General features: G+C 38.3%; 2 protein-coding genes across 7 annotated transcripts; one reads left to right on the plus strand and one right to left on the minus strand.

Moving 5' to 3' along the window:
• Positions 1-6,114: 6,114 nt before the first annotated feature.
• On the minus strand, positions 6,115-7,916 carry ngrn (neugrin, neurite outgrowth associated). Its single transcript, XM_047372641.1, has 3 exons — positions 7,489-7,916; positions 7,280-7,390; positions 6,115-6,831 (listed from the first exon to the last, which is right to left on the minus strand). The coding sequence occupies exons 1-3, from the start codon at positions 7,716-7,718 to the stop codon at positions 6,264-6,266; spliced, it is 909 nt and encodes a 302-aa protein (XP_047228597.1). The 5' UTR covers positions 7,719-7,916; the 3' UTR covers positions 6,115-6,263.
• Positions 7,917-9,674: 1,758 nt separating this feature from the next.
• On the plus strand, positions 9,675-20,762 carry nfyal (nuclear transcription factor Y, alpha, like). Of its 6 annotated transcripts, none has more exons than XM_047372583.1 (10): positions 9,675-9,825; positions 10,576-10,677; positions 12,262-12,333; positions 13,256-13,402; positions 13,622-13,753; positions 14,576-14,678; positions 14,783-14,955; positions 15,613-15,786; positions 16,951-17,061; positions 19,857-20,762. In XM_047372583.1, the coding sequence occupies exons 2-10, from the start codon at positions 10,597-10,599 to the stop codon at positions 19,914-19,916; spliced, it is 1,053 nt and encodes a 350-aa protein (XP_047228539.1). In that variant the 5' UTR covers positions 9,675-9,825; positions 10,576-10,596; the 3' UTR covers positions 19,917-20,762. The 6 variants fall into 6 exon arrangements, with proteins under 6 accessions (XP_047228539.1, XP_047228565.1, XP_047228555.1 ...); XM_047372609.1 differs by having other exon boundaries at positions 14,783-14,937; XM_047372599.1 differs by having other exon boundaries at positions 12,262-12,330.
• The last annotated feature ends 223 nt before the right edge of the window (positions 20,763-20,985 follow it).

Consider the following 20,985-nt stretch of genomic DNA (forward strand, 5'->3'; position numbering starts at 1 on the left):
AACGTTCTCTTCACAATATCCCACAGATTCTCTATGGGGTTCAGGTCAGGACAGTTGTCAGGCAAATTGAGCACAGTGATACCATGGTCAGTAAACCATTTACCAGTGGTTTTGGCACTGTGAGCAGGTGCCAGGTCGTGCTGAAAAATGAAATCTTCATCTCCATAAAGCTTTTCAGCAGATGGAAGCATGAAGTGCTCCAAAATCTCCTGATAGCTAGCTGCATTGACCCTGCCCTTGATAAAACACAGTGGACCAACACCAGCAGCTGACACGGCACCCCAGACCATCACTGACTGTGGGTACTTGACACTGGACTTCTGGCATTTTGGCATTTCCTTCTCCCCAGTCTTCCTCCAGACTCTGGCACCTTGATTTCTGAATGACATGCAGAATTTGCTTTCATCCGAAAAAAGTACTTTGGACCACTGAGTAACAGTCCAGTGCTGCTTCTCTGTAGCCCAGGTCTGGGGAATGCGGCACCTGTAGCCCATTTCCTGCACACGCCTGTGCACGGTGGCTCTGTATGTTTCTACTCCAGACTCAGTCCACTGCTTCCACAGGTCCCCCAAGGTCTGGAATCGGCCCTTCTCCACAATCTTCCTCAGGGTCCGGTCACCTCTTCTCGTTGTGCAGTGTTTTCTGCCACACTTTTTCCTTCCCACAGACTTCCCACTGAGGTGCCTTGATACAGCACTCTGGGAACAGCCTATTCGTTCAGAAATGTCTTTCTGTGTCTTACCCTCTTGCTTGAGGGTGTCAATAGTGGCCTTCTGGACAGCAGTCAGGTCGGCAGTCTTACCCATGATTGGGTTTTGAGTGATGAACCAGGCTGGGAGTTTTAAAGGCCTCAGGAATCTTTTGCAGGTGTTTAGAGTTAACTCGTTGATTCAGATGATTAGGTTCATAGCTCGTTTAGAGACCCTTTTAATGATATGCTAATTTTGTGAGATAGGAATTTTGGGTTTTCATGAGCTGTATGCCAAAATCATCCGTATTAAGACAATAAAAGACCTGAAATATTTCAGTTAGTGTGCAATGAATCTAAAATATATGAATGTTAAATTTTCATCATGACATTATGGAAAATAATGAACTTTATCACAATATGCTAATATTTTGAGAAGGACCTGTAAATGATGGGAATTCTGAGTTTTGATGTATTTAACAGGAAAAAAGAAAATTTATGTTTTTCAGTGTTTGATTTGCAGATCACTAATCAGAGCCAGTCGTGAGAAAATTGGCCCGATTACGATTTCTTGCCGATTGATCGGAAATGAGGCATTTCTATGAGGTTTGATAGCAATAACCTGTGAGGATTTTGTATATTTAAGATATTGTGCTTGCATGACAATTACACCTTTTGGCACAAGTTTTCCTGTTTATCCAAACAAATGAAGTATCGTGCCCAGGATGTGTTTAAAACTCTGACTGAAGTTCTAACTACTGAAAGCACAAACACCCCCTTGTATGTTCGACATTTGTCAATGAATATTTTTCTTAAATCAGACCTATTGTAACTGTAGTGATCACTGGAATCCTATATACGCCGTGTTTGTAATAATCTGAGGGGTTTTTATACTATCATCTACAAAATTGTGACATATCTTTTGCAACAACTAGAAAACCAAATGTATAAAAAAAATTAGTGATGGAAACGTAAAGGCAATGCAAAGAAGGTAATAAATTATGTTAATGTTGTATAGCATCATTACTGCTGTACCCTCTTAGGAGTTGGATAAGGTGCAATACAAATGTTAATGGTTGTCTTTTACACTGAACTGCTGTTTTATCTGTAACCATGTCTCAGATTTTTCTTAAACAGTTTTTGCACAGTCTTGAGTTAAATATTTTATAGGTTTACATTATTTATGACCAGCTGGTGTAGAGTGCAGTGAATTGGATGTGGTTAAGCAAGTGCCTGGGTGTGAATCTGACATGTGGCTGGTGGCTATCATTTTATTAGCTTGAACACTTATGTCAGTGACGACCCCAAGTTGCACGCATTCCCCTAAAAATGACCTTCTGGAGCAGTAAATCTCTATTTTATACAAGTTCATGCTAAACTGCATGTAAAATGTGAACGACACTTTAAATCTGGAGATTTTTAAAAGCGAATATCTCAAATCTATTTTTTATTAAAATTAATTCTGTCGGAGACTGTTTGACAAGAGATTAAGCTCAAAAGGAGGAAAAAAAGGTTACTGTGTAGCTGCATTACATCACATTGGTAGAAGGTCTATTACAGGAAGCTTTATTGCATCTTTACAGGAATATGTTTTCCTTACATGTTGAACTGCTATATTGGTTTGAAAGAGTCATTGTGATTGGTTGTGTAAATATTCAAGCTTGGACATTTGTAATTGCTGTTTCTCTTTTCTGTATATTGGAGGCTATTTTCTCTGGGTTTGGCAATAAAGCAATGTTCCTCGTTTTTGTGTTTACCTGTTATTTCATATAAACACCAATTTAATTTTTTTTTATTGCTTTAAAACCTTAGTTTAATTTAAATGTTGTTTCCAAGATCTTGTGCTTTAATTTTAGATCAAGTTCTTGTAAGTAGAGTGACAAATGGCTTGTGTGTAGAAAATTAGGAACTCCTGATCAATAACTTGCTGTTGATCCCACCATAATATATTTCTAACTGTATAGTAGGGGGAGTAGAACTGACAGAGTTGATTTTGTGGTTTTACTTTTTTGATCTGTATGGCCATATACCTTGTTTTTTTTTTTTTTTTTTTTATTCATTAATTTAAATTATAAATATTTTCAGTGTAAATTCTTGGGATTTTATGTGATAGACCAACATCAAGTAGTGTATTACTTTAAAACAGCAGAAAAATGTGGCAAAAACTATATAATTTGAAATATGAAGAGTGGCAGGCCTTTACTCTGATACTTCTAAATAAACACTAGCACCACTAATTGTATTCAGCCGTTTGCCACAAGCCATGAAGAGGACAAAGCAAACGTGCAGAAGGGTCTCTGCTGAGACAAAACCAAGTTTGAACTTTTTGGCCTACATATAAAACGCGGTGTGGTGGAAAACTAAGACTGTACATCACCCTGAACACAATATTCTCACGTTATCTGGTGCAGGCAGCATCATGCTGTGTGAATATTTTGTTTTTCAGGGTCTGCAGGAAGATTGGTCTGAGTTGATGGTGCTAAATTCAGGTCCTTCTCAAAATATTAGCATATTGTGATAAAGTTTATTTTCCATAATGTCATGATGAAAATTTAACATTCATATATTTTAGATTCATTGCACACTAACTGAAATATTCCAGGTCTTTTATTGTCTTAATACGGATGATTTTGGCATACAGCTCATGAAAACCCCAAATTCCTATCTCACAAAATTAGCATATTTCATCCGACCAATAAAAGAAAAGTGTTTTTAATACAAAAAACGTCAACCTTCAAATAATCATGTACAGTTATGCACTCAATACTTAGTCGGGAATCCTTTGGCAGAAATGACTGCTTCAATGCGGCGTGGCATGGAGGCAATCAGCCTGTGGCACTGCTGAGGTCTTATGGAGGCCCAGGATGCTTCGATAGCGGCCTTTAGCTCATCCAGAGTGTTGGGTCTTGAGTCTCTCAACGTTCTCTTCACAATATCCCACAGATTCTCTATGGGGTTCAGGTCAGGAGAGTTGGCAGGCCAAATGAGGTGCCTTGATACAGCACTCTGGGAACAGCCTATTTGTTCAGAAATTTCTTTCTGTGTCTTACCCTCTTGCTTGAGGGTGTCAATAGTGGCCTTCTGGACAGCAGTCAGGTCGGCAGTCTTACCCATGATTGGGGTTTTGAGTGATGAACCAGGCTGGGAGTTTTAAAGGTCTCAGGAATCTTTTGCAGGTGTTTAGAGTTAACTCGTTGATTCAGATGATTAGGTTCATAGCTCGTTTAGAGACCCTTTTAATGATATGCTAATTTTGTGAGATAGGAATTTTGGGTTTTCATGAGCTGTATGCCAAAATCATCCGTATTAAGACAATAAAAGACCTGAAATATTTCAATTAGTGTGCAATGAATCTAAAATATATGAATGTTACATTTTCATCATGACATTATGGAAAATAATAAACTTTATCACAATATGCTAATATTTTGAGAAGGACCTGTAGAAGGGGAATCCTTGAAAAACATGTTAGAGTTGGAAACATACAGCAAAAGCTATAAAGAAATACCTTCTATCAGGTATTAGAATGGCTCAGTCAAAGTCCAGGCCTAAATTCAATTGAGAAACTGTAGCACTACATCAATAACTGATGTTCATCTGAGTTTGAGCTATTTTGCAAAGATCTCTAGTTGTACAAGTCTGGTAGAGACTTTCACTACAGAGTGGAACTGCAGCAACAGTTACTTTTAATAAAGTACTGACTCAGCAAGGCTGAAAGCCAGTGTCCACCACACTTTTGTTTTTATTTGTAAAAACAATTTTTGAAAACCATGCATCACTCCTATTAAACAATTATGCACTGCTATGTGTTGGCCTGTCACATAAAATTGCAGCAACACAAATTTAGGTTTGTTGTTTGACAAAACATGGAAAAATTCCAGGGGGTATAAATATTTTTGCAAGGCACTGTGACTTTATTTGCCACAATGTGCCCCTGCTGCGAAAGTTGCCATTGCTGCAGTAGTTAGTATCTCTAGTGGTATAGTCAGAGAATTAGATTTGATATATGGGTGGAGTTTGTGACTGTATGTTTCTGGTCTGAAAAAGCAAAGGATGCAGATTCTGGTGAGCACACATGAAAAGTCCTTCAAGGATAAACTAATTCAATGTGACATTTAATTTATACAAAAGAAATTATGTTGAAGAAATCCTATTTTTCCACACTTTATATCACAACAAAAAACCAAGTGTTTCAGATTTTCTCCTGGCTCTGTGACACACACACACCACACACACAATTATACTGCCAACACCTTTTTTTTCAAACATGCAAAAAGGAATTACCATCAATGTACACTTTTGCAACAGGAAATTTCTGCATACAGTCAAATGTAGCACAACACCTTGAGGATGTGGTCATGAAACCTCAGACTGAGTTTGCAGCTATGACATCTTTCTGCAAAGAATCATAATACGAGGAGTTCTGAACCCGTGTGTCTGAGCGATATATTTTAATCCGAATGACGTTGAAACGTTACATTGGCAGTAGTGTGAACTTAAAATGCCTTTAAATCAAATAAAACAAAATATTTTGGAGTAAAACGGCATCTGGTTTCACACTTTCAGCAAACATGTACTATTCAAGAGTAAATCTATGCAACTTAACCTACTGAAATCTATGCTGAAAACTGCTTGAATTTTGAAAAGGTGGAAGAGCCTTGAACATGGGTGGTTCTAGACAGGGGCCAACAGGGACCAGTGCCCTTGTAGAACTGGTCCAGGCCCTGTACTGAAGACATAATACTAAATCAATTTCTTATGATATATGCTGGCACTGAAACCGTAATTTATTGGTCTCAATTTTATTTTTTACCTTTTACAGTTTTACTTTAACAATGAATTTAAAACTAAGGTGTTGCAATTTTAACTTCAGCCGGATCAGGGATCTGCCACCTGTAGCCTCAGAGCTGCAAGTGACTCTGTGGCTCACTTATTATGTTAAATTATGAAATATTGCCATTTATTTTTTTTTTTCATTCTTTTGTTCTGTGCCCCAAGGAAGAAACCCTGGCCCCACCCTTGCCCCCCTGTTACATTTGGTCTAGAACCGCCACTGTCCTTGAATATGAGAAGAATTTAAATATTTAGGGGGAAACAGATTTAGAGGTTTATGTTGGGATAACTACAGCCAGTTTTCCCTAAAGCTGACATTAAATTGTCGGGTTCTCTGTCATGCTGTAAAGATGTCCTTTTGCAAGTTTCACTTACAAATTTGCAGAGGACTGAATGCAAATGGTGAAAAGCATGCATTATTTTCCTTTCACTTCAGTTATTTGTTACTTTGTCTTAATCAGTTTTATAAAAATCTAATAACATATGAAGTTTGTGGTTGTAAAGTGAAAAGGTTATACCATGAATACTCTGTAAAGCACATATATGAAATAAACCAAAATATCCAAAAAGGTCAACAAATAGCTTTAACAAACTGATAAAAAAATAATGTTTAATTCCATAGATTTTCTTAAATGCTCATAGCAAAATCAATAATAAATGATGAGAATTTCTGAGATGATTATTTATTACAGTAATTCTAATACACATATATGTTCATCCAGCATTTCAACTTATTTTGCCCTCAGGTTCTATACAAAAAGTTTCCCTCTGCATCAAAGACATCGTTCCCCACCTGCACCACAGGTGAGGGTTTATCTATTTCCAGAAGCTCCCCAAGATACTCCTCTGTCATCAGCTGTCCATCCCAGCTCTCCTCATGCTCCTCACCCTCCTCTGTTGGCTTTGTACCAATACCACCCTCATCTACAGCTGACCCTGTCACTGTAGCATCTTTACAAATCCCAGCTGGTAACTTTGGAGGCTGAACGGGGGACCCCAAACCTTTATTTTTCATTAACATCTGAGTCTGAGTAGTCACAGAAATCAGAGCATCTTCTGTCCTTCTGGGTGTAAGTATGGCTAGTGTTTGACTCTGAGGCAACTTCAGCTGTTTCTCCTGCGTCCTGCTACCTGAATGCAACACCTGCTGGCCGAGTCTAGCCATTACATTAGCATCCTGTTTGGCTTTCTTTTCTGGAGAGGGGGTAAACTTGCTCTTCAGGACCCTTATGATGACGTCTGAGGGGACAGAGAAGCCCTCTGCAAGTCGCTCTATTGTCCACTCCTCTGGCTGCTCTTGCTTCAGATATCTGAATGAAATGTGGGGAAAGTGTCAGCAACCCTTACGGTCTAAAGAGTCATTTTAACTTTTGCTTCTACTAAACGAAATTTATTTAGAGCTGCAAAACCTACATGACCCTTCAGAAAAAGAACAAAACACCTGCTATGTAAATTTGTTATGTTTTATGGATAAGATTACCCCCAATTTTACTTTTAAGTTTCAGAAGAAAGAAAAACTACGACGTTAAACAAAGAGTGTGCATTTTATTAACTGAAATATTTTACATTTGTGGAAAATTAAGGGGGGAAAGCACACAGACTCCAAGTCTCTGGCAAAGAAACGAACTAAACAAAAACTATTTCTCCTCGTGTAATCTGTTGCATGAAAACACTTCGAACTGCTCAATCTAGCCTTTTAATATTACCCACATATTAAAAAAACAAAGATCAGTAGTGTGAGGAAAACAAGACCCTCACCTTACTTGCTCAATAGCATCCCATGATAGCTTCCTCTGGGGGGCTCCTGATGGAGTCATTTTCCTTCTTATCATATTATACTTCACTGATCGCTGTCTCTTTCTCTCCTTGCTGAAAAACACGAGATACGGGGTTTATAGTGATTATAACGCAGTATGTTTGCATTCAGAGTCCGTATTATAGCTGTAATAATATATAATGGATCTTACTCCAGGACAGCTTGAAGCTTATCCTCCAGCCCCTCCAGCTCAGGCTCTATATCGTCGTTGAATCTGGACCTTTGAGATCTGTCTCCGTCTCGGCTCACATAGCTCTGTCCCACCCAGGCTTTGTTCCTACTTCTGCTGCAGAATCTGACGCCGTTTAAATAAACGGAGGGACTCAAAGAAGGAGCTGAAAACTTAGAGAGGAGGCAGAGGAATTGTAGAGAACGGGCCATGTTGCTTCATTAGCGTGCTATGCTAACCTTGTCGCTCAACAAAAAAACTAAGCCGGATGGACAAATAATATTTCCATTAATGGAAGACGTGTGTTTATCTTACATAAAAAGTACAAGACCTTGAACGAAATCAGAGACCCCCCTTAGTCTTCACATGCACACCTCCATAGTGAGAATACTTCCGCAAACACAGCTGCACTGGAAACAATGCAGTGCTGCCACCTGGCGAGATGGAGGACCATTTTTTTAAACCCAAGTCTCAGAGTAGGTATCTACTAGACATAAATAAATATGTATATAATGGTGTCTGCAACATGTTCTCTGTAGAGTCGAACATAAACTCCAAAAATGCTTCTTCTTATAGTGGCAACAGGAAAGGTTACTCCTATCGAACTCCAAAGGTGTCAAATTTGACTAAGTTTATAAATAAATAAATAGTGCATGATACTGAAGTTAAATAAATTACAATAAATATTATAATTTTTTATATTTATTTAAATATTAAAATGATTTATTAAATACATAATTGAATAGCTAAATATAGCAATCATTAAAAAATGAATTGATTATATGTTGAAACTGTGAATAACCATTTCAATAGTTATTTCTATTTTTTATAGTTCCTGTGCTACACTCCAGCATGGCATAATTTATATCATTAATGTAGCTCACTAGAGTAGACCCTGACATTTGATTAGTTAATCTGCACAGCAAGTCAACTTAAAACCAATTACTGTCGCAGTGTTAGCCCTCACCACATCCAACATCTCGTTAAGGGAGAATAATTAAATTAATGGATAAATCATTTGTTAAATGTACAATAAATTACGTTTGCACTGACAAAAAAGAAAAAAAACTTTTGTGTAAACATTTAGAATTATTTATCTCTTTAATTATTTCAACTGTAGCAAAATAACTGTAATAATAATAATAAAATAATAATATATATATTTTTTTGATTTGACCAAATAATGTCTTATTTTAATAAATTATTTTCATGTTTGTTTATTTCCAGTTCATTTAATAAGAAATATTTCAATGTTACCAAATTAACTAATTATTGAATTTAATGTGGCAGTTTTGGCCCTGGATATAGATTTTTTGAGCAATTTTATGCAACATGTGAATAGAGTTTTCACAGCAAATAACACAAAGAGAACACTAGGTAGGCTGGTTGTATTTTGAAAATAAAATGATTGACAGATATCTTAATCACTTTAAATGCATGATGTACACAGCTTCTTACAATTGTACAGCACAACATAAAATCTGTCATTAATAAAAGATCAATCAATCAGTGTATTCATTCTCTTGCATCTTCATCGCTGGTCTGACTTCCTGGCAAGTAGTTTAGTCTGTCTATGAAGTTCACCTGATAATGAATCTTCTATGGTGGTAGTTTGTTGGAGCACCAGCTCATCTGCAGTTGAGAGGAAGCAGTTAGATGAGTTCATTAGGAAGGCCAGCTCTGTCCTGGGTTTCCCCCTTGGCCTAGTGCAGGTGGTGGCAGATGGATGGAATCCAGCAAAAATAACATCACAGTTGGATAATGGCTCCCAACCCATGTATGAAGCTGTTTCAGAACTGGAGAGATCCTTCAGTGAAAGACTGCTGCATCTAAGGTGCACAAAGGAGTGTTATTGTAGGTCCTTCCTCCCAGCAGCTGTTAGACTTTACTTCTCCCAACAAACTCAGTTTTCATTCTTTATGTAAATGGTGAGCTGTTGTTTTTCTCATGCACAATTACAAATGTGCTTTTTTGTAAATGTTCAAATCACAAAAAACTAATTGCCTGAAATTATTATTATTATCACCGTTATTTTTATTATTATTAATGCTAATTTAGGTTAATTGTAGCATAACGTTAATTTATATTTATTAGGACAATAACTAGCATTTTGTAATTATTGGCAGATTTAGCACCACCCACTGGCAGATAAGGTTACTGCACCCTGCTCCATGCCCTGTAGTCATGCGCCACGCAGCTGCGCATCTCCTCCCAGCTGCCGTTGTTTCATTTGCGCCATTTTGTCCGCTCACTTTGTTGATTGGGTTTTAGCGAGCTGTACTGGAGCCAATCAGAGGGAAACCGGACAGTGAAGATACGGTAAGGGAGCCACGATTGAAGGCATTGGTAGTTGTCAGCACGGATTGGTTTGTCATGGACCAACCAAATTACTAACCCTGCTTAATGCAGGAAAAAAATTAAATTTGAGTGTAAATTTGACCGCTGTGTCCTCGGACTTGTTTAGCCACAAAGACCTTCGTCTTCTCGCTCGGTGTTGGGCTTCTGCGGGGGGAATCATGAGCTCTCTGCTGCACTAATGTTAGCTTTTGTTAGCTAAAATGACTGTTAAACAAAGCGGCGTTTGCCAATGAAGTCGTAAACCCAGCTGCAGACGACTTTGCCAGCTAATGTTTAGTAATAATTCAAAACAAGAATCAAAACGCCCTATTTTCCCCGTGAAGATAGCGAGCATCCATTTTGTGCTTTCTAGAATTTACCGTCATGCTCACAGCCTGCTCTGATGATAGCTTTGTTAGCCCCATATTATTACGACTCACAAAATACTCGTAAATATAGCCCAGCATGTACTCCTATATTATCCCAGACACACAGTTATATTTAAGATACATTCCTGAATGGATTCAAGATAAGTAAGCGGTGCATATTAAAACTAAAGCAACCAAATACGGCAAAATGAATAATAATAAATAAAAAAAAACCCGTCTAATTTTACGAGATAAAAGCCTAAAAGACAGTTATGTTGGATTGGTAAAATATCTGTTGGAAATCAGATGTAGTTTTTTTTTATGTGACTACTGCAGACTATAACTGTACATGTCTTTGTCTCAGGAGGATTGAACATATTAAGTCATGGAGCAGTACACCACTGCCACCACTACAACAGGGGAGCAGATTGTTGTGCAGACTGCTAATGGACAGATCCAGCAGCAGGTGAGTCCACAGTGGATTTGCTACTATATTCCTGTTTTTTTAAATCAAATTAAATTTTCTAAAGCAGCCAGATTACAGGAGCCCTTCAAGCAGTCAGATGTAGTTTTCTGATATTTACCAATAAGCTCAAAGTTACTTTAAACAGTGCCACATTTTATGTAAAAACATAAAAAATCATTTTTTTACTCTTTGTTTTCTGGCTGGAAAAAATTGCAACAAACGGCAGAGAAACATTGTATCCGAATATAGTTTTCAAACAATATTAATAAAATTTTATGTTTAATTTTTTTTAAGTACACCTCTCTAAGGGCTGCTCAGTATCAGGAAAATGCATTATTTGTAGTATTGTTGCTGAAAAATGTGATGATGGTGACATCTGCTACAATTAATCCAAAATTTTCTGACTCTTTTCTGTCTTTACCATTACGCAGTGTCTCCATCTCTCTCATTCAGCTTTAGAGTTGGTCGACGGTAGTTTGAATCCATCAAATTGGCCCAGTATATTATAAATAAGTAAATATTGTGTCCAACCAATGCTTTGTGATTATTGCATTGTACACAGTGACATTGCGATAACTATTGCAGGATGTATTGTGCAGTTCTAATTTCATTAGTCAACGTTATCTTCACATATATTCGCATTTCTTTCAGTAAATACTTATTTCGTACCCGTGTGCCTAGAAGAGGCCTGTTAAGCTTAGTTGTTAAATATGTCTTGATGATTTTATATTGCACTGTTTCCATTGATTGTGGTTCTACTGTGGTCATTTGAGTTTTATGAAAATATGAGAGATTATGACCACTGTTCAAAGCAGGAGTGATCCAGAACCATATTTCCTTGTGGACTGTGAGTAGATTATAGAACATTAGTTACAATCATCAGTTGTAATAGTAGGTACAAAATGTTCCGAAAGCTCGTATGAACTGATGCAGGGTTGGTATGAAACGTCATGTGGAAGACTGTTCCTTCTTGTACCCAAAGTGACCAAAGCTTTTTATTAACCCCTACAAAGCACTGTTTTAAATGTTTAGAGTAACGTCTAAGGCTCTCATACAAAAGCCCTCTTTCAAATCTTCAAATACAGAACCTAGGTGGGTGATCCCATTAACCTAATTATCTTTACTGATTTCTTAGTTTGTATACCTTTGATCAGTATCTTTCTGAAGCACTACTTACAGCTTTATTGTTTTCTTTCTGCAGATCCTTTGATGCATGTGCATAATGTCTTTATGTTGCCATTTACTTTGATCATATGACCTGATCCACTTTAAATCTGAGTCGACTTGCTGCGACCAGATTTCTTCAGGATCCTTTCTAGCTGGTGGATACAATGTGAAGGGTAAAAAAAAAATCATCAGGCGGTCTGCAGAAAACACTCAGTCAGCTCGAGAACTTTTTCTTTAAGACGACAATCTCAAATACACAGCCACAGTGCTCAAGATAGTTATGACAAAATGTCTTATTGTCCTTGATGATGCATTTATTATTTCCACCCAGAAGACGAAGATCAGTCGGCAAAGGTATTAGTTATTTTGGTCTTAACTGTACTTGTCTGAGAGTGTAATGTCCTGCCTTGCCTGCAGACACAAGGCACAGTAACGGCTGTGCAGCTGCAAGCAGAGGCGCCAGGCCAGCAGGTGCAGACACTCCAGGTAGTGGTGTCACAGCCGTCCTGTCACTGCAGTAACACTTTAATAAGTGACCAGTTTGCATGCTGTACCCAGGGCTGTTTTCATGACCTGTCCGTGCTCTTTGGTCCCTCATCTTTTTCCACCAAGCATTTCCTGCAACTACCTGTACTGCATGTTCCTCAGCACAGTGTGTTGTGTTTGCCAGCCTTTAATGTGTGCCTTTCCTGCCATGGCTGTGAAAGAAAAAAACAAATAGACCACTGCATTTGTCTGAAGTAGTTTGTCTCTGGCTTTACACAGGCTTTTTCCTGTGTGGCATATCTTCATCTACAAAATGCATTTTGCACATAGTAAGGAGTTTGTAAGTTAAACCATTCGACCATTGTCAGTTACACACATCTTGTCTTAGACTTTAAAGAGAAAAAGGTGAAGGTGACCTTTCGATGTTATGTAAAAGCTGAGAGATTTTTGAAACCTGCTGCAATAACAAAGAAGGGGGGGGGGGGGGGGGGGGGGGGGGGGGGGGGGGGGGGGGGGGAATGAGCAAAATATGTACATTTAATTACAAGTAAAATTTACAATGCTACAATAAATGGTTGTCATAAGGTGCTGTTCAGTTATGTGGAAACAAAATTATGGGTTTTTGAAGAAATCTTATCTGTTGCACCAAAACTAAGAGTATTCCTGCAAAACCAAATGTAGCCTGATTAATTTTCAATTTTGTGGATAAAATTGTTTTTGTCGTCATCTGGAGCCATAATTTAATAACACACCTCAGCTCTACATCTAGGAACAAAAAGTAAACAGCGATAGATTAACACTTTTATCCCACTTTTGGTTGGAAGTTGTGTTTTTCACTTGCATGCAGCCCCGTAAGTCCCATGTAAGCGCTGATGGGATAAGCCGTGTCCGAGCTGCTTTAACGGCTCTCTGTACCTCTTTGCAGGTCCAGGGACAGCCCCTAATGGTACAGGTGAGCGGCGGACAGCTCATCACATCTTCAGGGCAGCCCATCATGGTGCAAGCCATGTCAGGAAGTCAGGGCCAGACCATAATGCAAGTTCCTGTGTCCGCAGCTCAAGGTCTGCAGCAGGTAAAAGACGAGTCCGTCCCGAAGATCTGTTATTAGGTTTAACCACGGTGTGAGTAACTCTGTCATCGTTCTGGAGAAGTTGAACTTCACAACACATACTGTTCCGTATCACAGAATGTAATGTTACTTGTTTTGCATGTTTATGGTCATGGAAACATTTTGTATTGGTTTTAATGTGTTATTGATTTTCAGTTAAGACTCGTTTGATTATCTCCATAGATCCAGCTGGTGCAGCCTGGTCAGATACAGCTGCAAGGCGGGCAGACTCTGCAGCTCCAAGGCCAGCAGGGTCAGCCTCAGCAAATCATCATCCAGCAGCCCCAGACAGCTATAACTGCTGGACAGAACCAGGTCATTTATTTTAATGGTCTTTAGTATTATTACCAATCCCGTTAGTACCACAAGCTGAACCTAAAAGTCTGTGTATTCTGTCTTTGCTTTTGGTTTTACAGTTGGGTTTTTGATTATAAACCAGTCTTAATTCAGCTGTTAACTTGATGCTGCTGTTATCCATTGTGTGGCAACTGTTTTATTTCAGGCCACTCTTACGTATGTATGGGCTGGTATGAGGGTCACACAATGATTATTAGTTGAATGCAGCTATCAGTATTACAGTTAAGGCTACTGTAGTCGTAATGATATATTTTAGGGAGGCCATAACAATGATATTAATGTTGGATATTAATATTGGTCTGAATTGTTATATCAGTGCATCCCTGATTTATTGGTTTTTTTATACATAGACTTAAGAAAAAATATTTATAAACCCCCTCTGAATTTAATATTCATTTTCAAGTTCTTATTACACAGAATATGTACCTTTTTGCCATTCTACTGTTTATAGAGTAGCACAAGTATAACAAGCTGATCGGTCAGGCTGTCTGCATTGTTAGCCTGCAGTAGGCTGTTTATAGGTTGCCACCTGGAGCTCTAAAATGGTTCATACCAGTAACCTAGCTGTGTCTGTAATTACTATTTTGTTAAGTTATAGCATTTTGCAAATATAGTTTCGTATTGATTGCGTTAAACTACTCACAAAAGCTTACTTGATTATTATCTTTTAAAATGAGGTTTTAGTTATAAAACTGCTAAATAATTCAATCAAAAGGCTGTAAATGAGTACAGGAAGTTCTTTATTTTCTAATTTCTTTTCTTCTTAATTCTGTAAATCAGAGCCAGCAGATCAGCGTACAGGGGCAACAGGTGGCACAGACAGCAGACGGACAGACCATCGTCTACCAGCCCGTCAGCGCAGATGGTTCTGTTCTGCAGCAGGGTACATTTCTTTTTTTGGTCTTGTGTAATCTATATTAAAACATACTTATTTATTTTTCAGTTGTGAATTGAAACAATTTTTATGTGTTAATTATTTCTCTACAGGAATGATCACAATTCCCGCGTCCAGCCTGGCAGGTGCCCAAATAGTACAAGCAGCAGGGGGCGCCAACACCAACACTAGCAACAGCGGCCAAGGCACTGTGACCGTCACCCTGCCTGTCTCTGGCAACATGGTCAATACAGGTGGAATGGTCATGGTAAGATCCTGTTCAGAGGTACTCAGCATGTCTGTTTTTTTTTTCTTTTTACATCTAGACCGACACAGGGTGCAGAGTTTGGAGTAACGAGCGCCAACGGTAGCAAGTTTACGGTTTTGTCACAGAGGTTGTTGGGATCATTTGCTCTGTAGATTGAATATTTAAGTGAAACACTCATGAGTCATCACACCTACCCACCTTTTCTGTTACATGTTTAATGTAAATGTATGTGACATTCTCATAATAGTATTTACAAGACAAATGGCTTTAAAATAGTCTTTTCCAGATAACTGAAAGCAGCACATTACTATGGATGACGTGTGTGTGTGTGTGTGAGTGTGTGTGTGTGTGTGCGTGCGTGCGTGCGTGCGTGCGTGCGTGTGTGTGTGTGTGTGTGTATCAGACACCCATTTTTGGGACTTTTCGTTAGTTCACAAATTCTTTGATTCTGTGTGAAAGCAGCAGTCAGATCAGAATCGGCCTACTAAGTAAATGGAAACATCTGTTTAGGTGAAAATGGTGTGATGGTTGTAAAGTGTTGTATTAGTAAAGCACAGTGACTGATTAATTGATTTAAGTTACATTTTAGCTTTAGTTTTTTTGTCAGTATAATATTTTAAACACGGCAAAAAGTTTTGAATACTTTGTTCTTGTTTCTGTTCCTTCACCTATCAGATGGTGCCTGGCGGTGGTGGCGTTCCCACAATGCAGCGTATCCCCCTGCCAGGGGCCGAAATGCTGGAAGAGGAGCCTCTGTACGTCAATGCCAAACAGTATCATCGTATCCTGAAGCGAAGACAAGCCCGGGCCAAGCTGGAGGCTGAGGGCAAGATCCCCAAGGAGAGGAGGGTATGAAATGTTTGTACTAGAAGATCTACAATGCAGTTTAGCTTCACTTAAAACAAACACATTAGTCATTTATGTCGTCAGATTTTGATGCATAAACATAAATTAAAATAATGAATAAACTTCTACAAAATTTAGTAGCAGTGCTGAAATAAACATAGTTATTGTGCTGAATATTAGTCATCTTTGCTGGTCTCCTCTTAGCTGGTGGGCCGTCAGCTGTTTAACAGACACGCCAGCTGAACAGTTGCTTTAAAGCGGGGCTACTTTAATAGGAGGAGGCATGCACAGCAACAGGTGGGGATGGGCAGGGTGCTTTACGCTCTATAAAGCCAGTGTAAACGTTAGTAACACTGGGACCTTTCTGTTGTATTTCATTAAAAATAACTTTTTTGGATATGAACAGCATAACAGAACATTGTAGCGCTTTTAAAACTAACATTTTAACACCTCAGTATACATTCATACCGGGTTACTGGGGCATGAGTAATACATTTAAAGCAATTTTCTTTTATCTGGTGCAGTGTTATTTTTAGTTAGAATAAGTTAACTGACCCATATATAGAACTGAAAAAAATGTTGTTTGTGTTAGTTTTAAAAGAGGGTACTTTTTTCATTTTGGTTTTAGGATTTTTGAGGCTACATATAAATACATTAGTGCACTTTCCTTCTTAGCAGTTAAGTTTGGCGCCTTTTTAAAGTGGGTCCAAAGGAATGTGAACTGTTGCTACAGGACTGTGTATGTGCTTGGTTATATTGTGGTATAATTACTGACTTACTGAAATCCGACAGGCCTTTTGGGGACCGTGGCCCGGTCCTAATGCTGTGGGCCCCCACTTTCAGGTGTTGGGATTAGAGCTATTGTGCTAATTGATTTAGTGTAAGTGTAAAGATTAGGCAGAAATGGAGTTAGTAAAATGAATGGAAGTCAGAAGTACAAACTTGTGTGTTTGTTTGTTTCCCTTTTTTCCCTTCAGAGCAAATAAAGACAAACTATAAAGCTTAATTATGATCATAAAATGATTCTATGATGTTGGGACATCATAGGAAAATGTAAAGCTGGGTTACATCACTGTCTACTCTTTAGTGGTAATACAGAAAGGAATGAATCCATTTATTTTAATTTTACAATTAATTAATAGTCTTTTATTTCCATGTCTCCTGCAGAAATACTTACACGAGTCTCGTCACCGCCATGCTATGCAGCGTAAGCGTGGAGATGGAGGACGGTTCTTCTCCCCTAAAGAAAAGGAGGAGGCGGCTTTAGGCCTATCACAAGTAAGACGTTTGATGGGAGGAAAAAGATGCATATTAAGTGTACAATTCCCAAAATTACAGCTTCTCAGCTATACATTTTCAAGTATTCATGATGCATAGATCATTTAAAAGGTCACTTTTAAGATTTAAGCATGTCTGGAACGTATGGAGGCAGAAAACGGCATGGAAGAATGAAAATTACTAGAATGTATTCCTAATTTTATCATTTAAAAGATAAAATTCAGAATTGTGTGAAAGATAAGGAGCTTTTTACATTGACTTATAATTAATGTCTTATCTTTAATATGACTTCATAAACTCCATGTTTATTGAAAACAATGTTTGAAAGGACAATTTTATTGTTTTTTTGGCTTCCAGACCTTAGATCAACGTTTAAAACATAATACGTTTTTAAACATTTTTGAGCTGTGACTTGTTTAACTGGCTACAAAGCACCATGATTCGGGGAACTTTTTTAAATAAAACAAGAGGAATCAGAGGTTATAATGTATTTAAGAAAAATCCATTCTGGAACTGTCAAAGAATTTAATATGGTGCAAATCTAGAGTTTTTCAAATACCAATAAAAAGTGAAAAAGTCATTTACAACATTGCCAAATCTGAAGACGACATCAGCATAGTTTTAAAGTTATTTGTTTATCATATGCACAGTAATACATAGCACAATGTACAATGAATTGTTTTTATATACAGGTCCTTCTCAAAATATTAGCATATTGTGATAAAGTTCATTATTTTCCATAATGTCATGATGAAAATTTAACATTCATATATTTTAGATTCATTGCACACTAACTGAAATATTTCAGGTCTTTTATTGTCTTAATACGGATGATTTTGGCATACAGCTCATGAAAACCCAAAATTCCTATCTCATAAAATTAGCATATTTCATCCGACCAATAAAAGAAAAATGTTTTTAATACAAAAAACGTCAACCTTCAAATAATCATGTACAGTTATGCACTCAATACTTGGTCGGGAATCCTTTTGCAGAAATGACTGCTTCAATGCAGCGTGGCATGGAGGCAATCAGCCTGTGGCACTGCTGAGGTCTTATGGAGGCCCAGGATGCTTCGATAGCGGCCTTTAGCTCATCCAGAGTGTTGGGTCTTGAGTCTCTCAACGTTCTCTTCACAATATCCAACAGATTCTCTATGGGGTTCAGGTCAGGAGAGTTGGCAGGCCAATTGAGCACAGCGATACCATGGTCAGTAAACCATTTACCAGTGGTTTTGGCACTGTGAGCAGGTGCCGGGTCGTGCTGAAAAATGAAATCTTCATCTCCATAAAGCTTTTCAGCAGATGGAAGCATGAAGTGCTCCAAAATCTCCTGATAGCTAGCTGCATTGACCCTGCCCTTGATAAAACACAGTGGACCAACACCAGCAGCTGACACGGCACCCCAGACCATCACTGACTGTGGGTACTTGACACTGGACTTCTGGCATTTTGGCATTTCCTTCTCCCCAGTCTTCCTCCAGACTCTGGCACCTTGATTTCCAAATGACATGCAGAATTTGCTTTCATCCGAAAAAAGTACTTTGGACCACTGAGCAACAGTCCAGTGCTGCTTCTCTGTAGCCCAGGTCAGGTGCTTCTGCCGCTGTTTCTGGTTCAAAAGTGGCTTGACCTGGGGAATGCGGCACCTGTAGCCCATTTCCTGCACACGCCTGTGCACGGTGGCTCTGGATGTTTCTACTCCAGACTCAGTCCACTGCTTCCGCAGGTCCCCCAAGGTCTGGAATCAGCCCTTCTCCACAATCTTCCTCAGGGACCCCGAGGTCACCTCTTCTCGTTGTGCAGCGTTTTCTGCCACACTTTTTCCTTCCCACAGACTTCCCACTGAGGTGCCTTGATACAGCACTCTGGGAACAGCCTATTCGTTCAGAAATTTCTTTCTGTGTCTTACCCTCTTGCTTGAGGGTGTCAATAGTGGCCTTCTGGACAGCAGTCAGGTCGGCAGTCTTACCCATGATTGGGGTTTTGAGTGATGAACCAGGCTGGGAGTTTTAAAGGCCTCAGGAATCTTTTGCAGGTGTTTAGAGTTAACTCGTTGATTCAGATGATTAGGTTCATAGCTCGTTTAGAGACCCTTTTAATGATATGCTAATTTTGTGAGATAGGAATTTTGGGTTTTCATGAGCTGTATGCCAAAATCATCCGTATTAAGACAATAAAAGACCTGAAATATTTCAGTTAGTGTGCAATGAATCTAAAATATATGAATGTTAAATTTTCATCATGACATTATGGAAAATAATGAACTTTATCACAATATGCTAATATTTTGAGAAGGACCTGTATAATGCATATCCCTGTATATGCATATGTGAACATGTTTGCACTCAAAAGATGAAAATATTAAAAATGAGAAAAAGAAAATTGAGTTTTGCTCTTGATAAAAATGTTTATACAATTAAATTCATAACTGTAGAAGCAAGGTGTGTGGTCCAGTTGGGCTAGAGGGAAGACAGTCTTTGTCATTCTGTCAGTTTTGGACTCGATGAGTGGAAGCACTGACCTGATGGTGGTGGTCAGAAGAAATGGTATCCTGGGGAATTCCGCTGTTTAAGGATCTTCTTAGCCATTGCCCTGCAACAATCTGAACAGATGTCGTCCTGTGATTTGTAGAAAATGCAGATACTGCTCAAATGTCCAGAATGTTGTAAAAACTGACAGAAACATGTTTAAATTTGAGTCTGGAAAAGTATGGAATTAAGAAATTTAAAATAAGCAGGAACCCTTGTAAAGCTCATCAGAATAAATTGTTTGTTTTTTGGGGGGGTTTTGCAGCAGGAAATAGCCCCAGCAGCATCAGATGAGACCGTGACTCAGATGATCAGAGTGTCGTAGCATTATCCCTGACATCGTGGCCTGCCTGAGACTCTTCTTCCCAGCTAAGCATTCGACACACTCTTCAGTAGGTCCTCCTCGCCTCAACACAACCAGCGGTGCTTTCACTGTGGGGTTTTTTCTTCTCTCTCAACTTCTTCACTGGTCTTCCAGGGAGCTGGCTGCGTCACAGCTAAGCCAGTGAAAATCTCTGTTCTTCTTCTTTAAAATGGAGGACGTTATCATGTTGGCTGAGCCCTGTTTTGTTTTTGTTTTTTCTTAAGGATTTTTTGGCAACTCCTCACACAGAGGAAAAGACAGTCATGAAGCCATACTCTGTCATACCCTGGTCTGTTGAAAATTCGTTGATTTGTCTCCAGTTGACACTTTTGCTTTAAACAGTTTTATAAATGGTACCTTTTTTGTTTTTTGAGGCATTTGTTAATTTACGCCAACCTGCTGTTTATATCATTGATTCCTGCTTTATACAAAAAATATAATTATTTAAATCCATGTACTTTTTGGACTTGTCTTATGGCTGCATAGTACATGGTACTCCACAGATGTGATAGTAATGTGAAGACATTGTATAGAAGGACTTTTGTTCCCCATACAAGTTTTGTGGATGCATTTTATACACTTTATGGATGGACTTAGTGCTTTGCTGGAAAAAAAAGTGTTTCTTTGTATTACACACTTCATTCATGCATAGTTGAAAACCTTTCATCTGTAAGTCCACCTAGGAGTTTTTTTTTTCTTTGTAGATAGAGATTTTTATCCATCAATGTTAATATTTTTTTTATAATTGTGAAAAGGTCATTGTCTTCAATAACAACCTGTCAATTAAAATTTTATTACGAAACTCTAGGTATTTTGTTTCTTTACTTAAGAACTAATTAGGAAACCCAACGAGCCTTTAAATGGGGGCAAACATGGTTTTAGTGGATTTTTAAAATTATTTTTAGTAAACCATAAACAGTACCTTGTAAACATAACCAATTTAACCTTTTTTCATTTTTTAATGTTACAACCACAGCCTTTAATGTATTTTATTTGGATTTTGTGTGATAGCACAAAATGGTAGAAGGAA

The sequence above is a fragment of the Girardinichthys multiradiatus genome, chromosome 1 (assembly GCF_021462225.1).
Source record: "Girardinichthys multiradiatus isolate DD_20200921_A chromosome 1, DD_fGirMul_XY1, whole genome shotgun sequence".
NCBI classification, from domain to species: Eukaryota; Metazoa; Chordata; class Actinopteri; order Cyprinodontiformes; family Goodeidae; genus Girardinichthys; species Girardinichthys multiradiatus.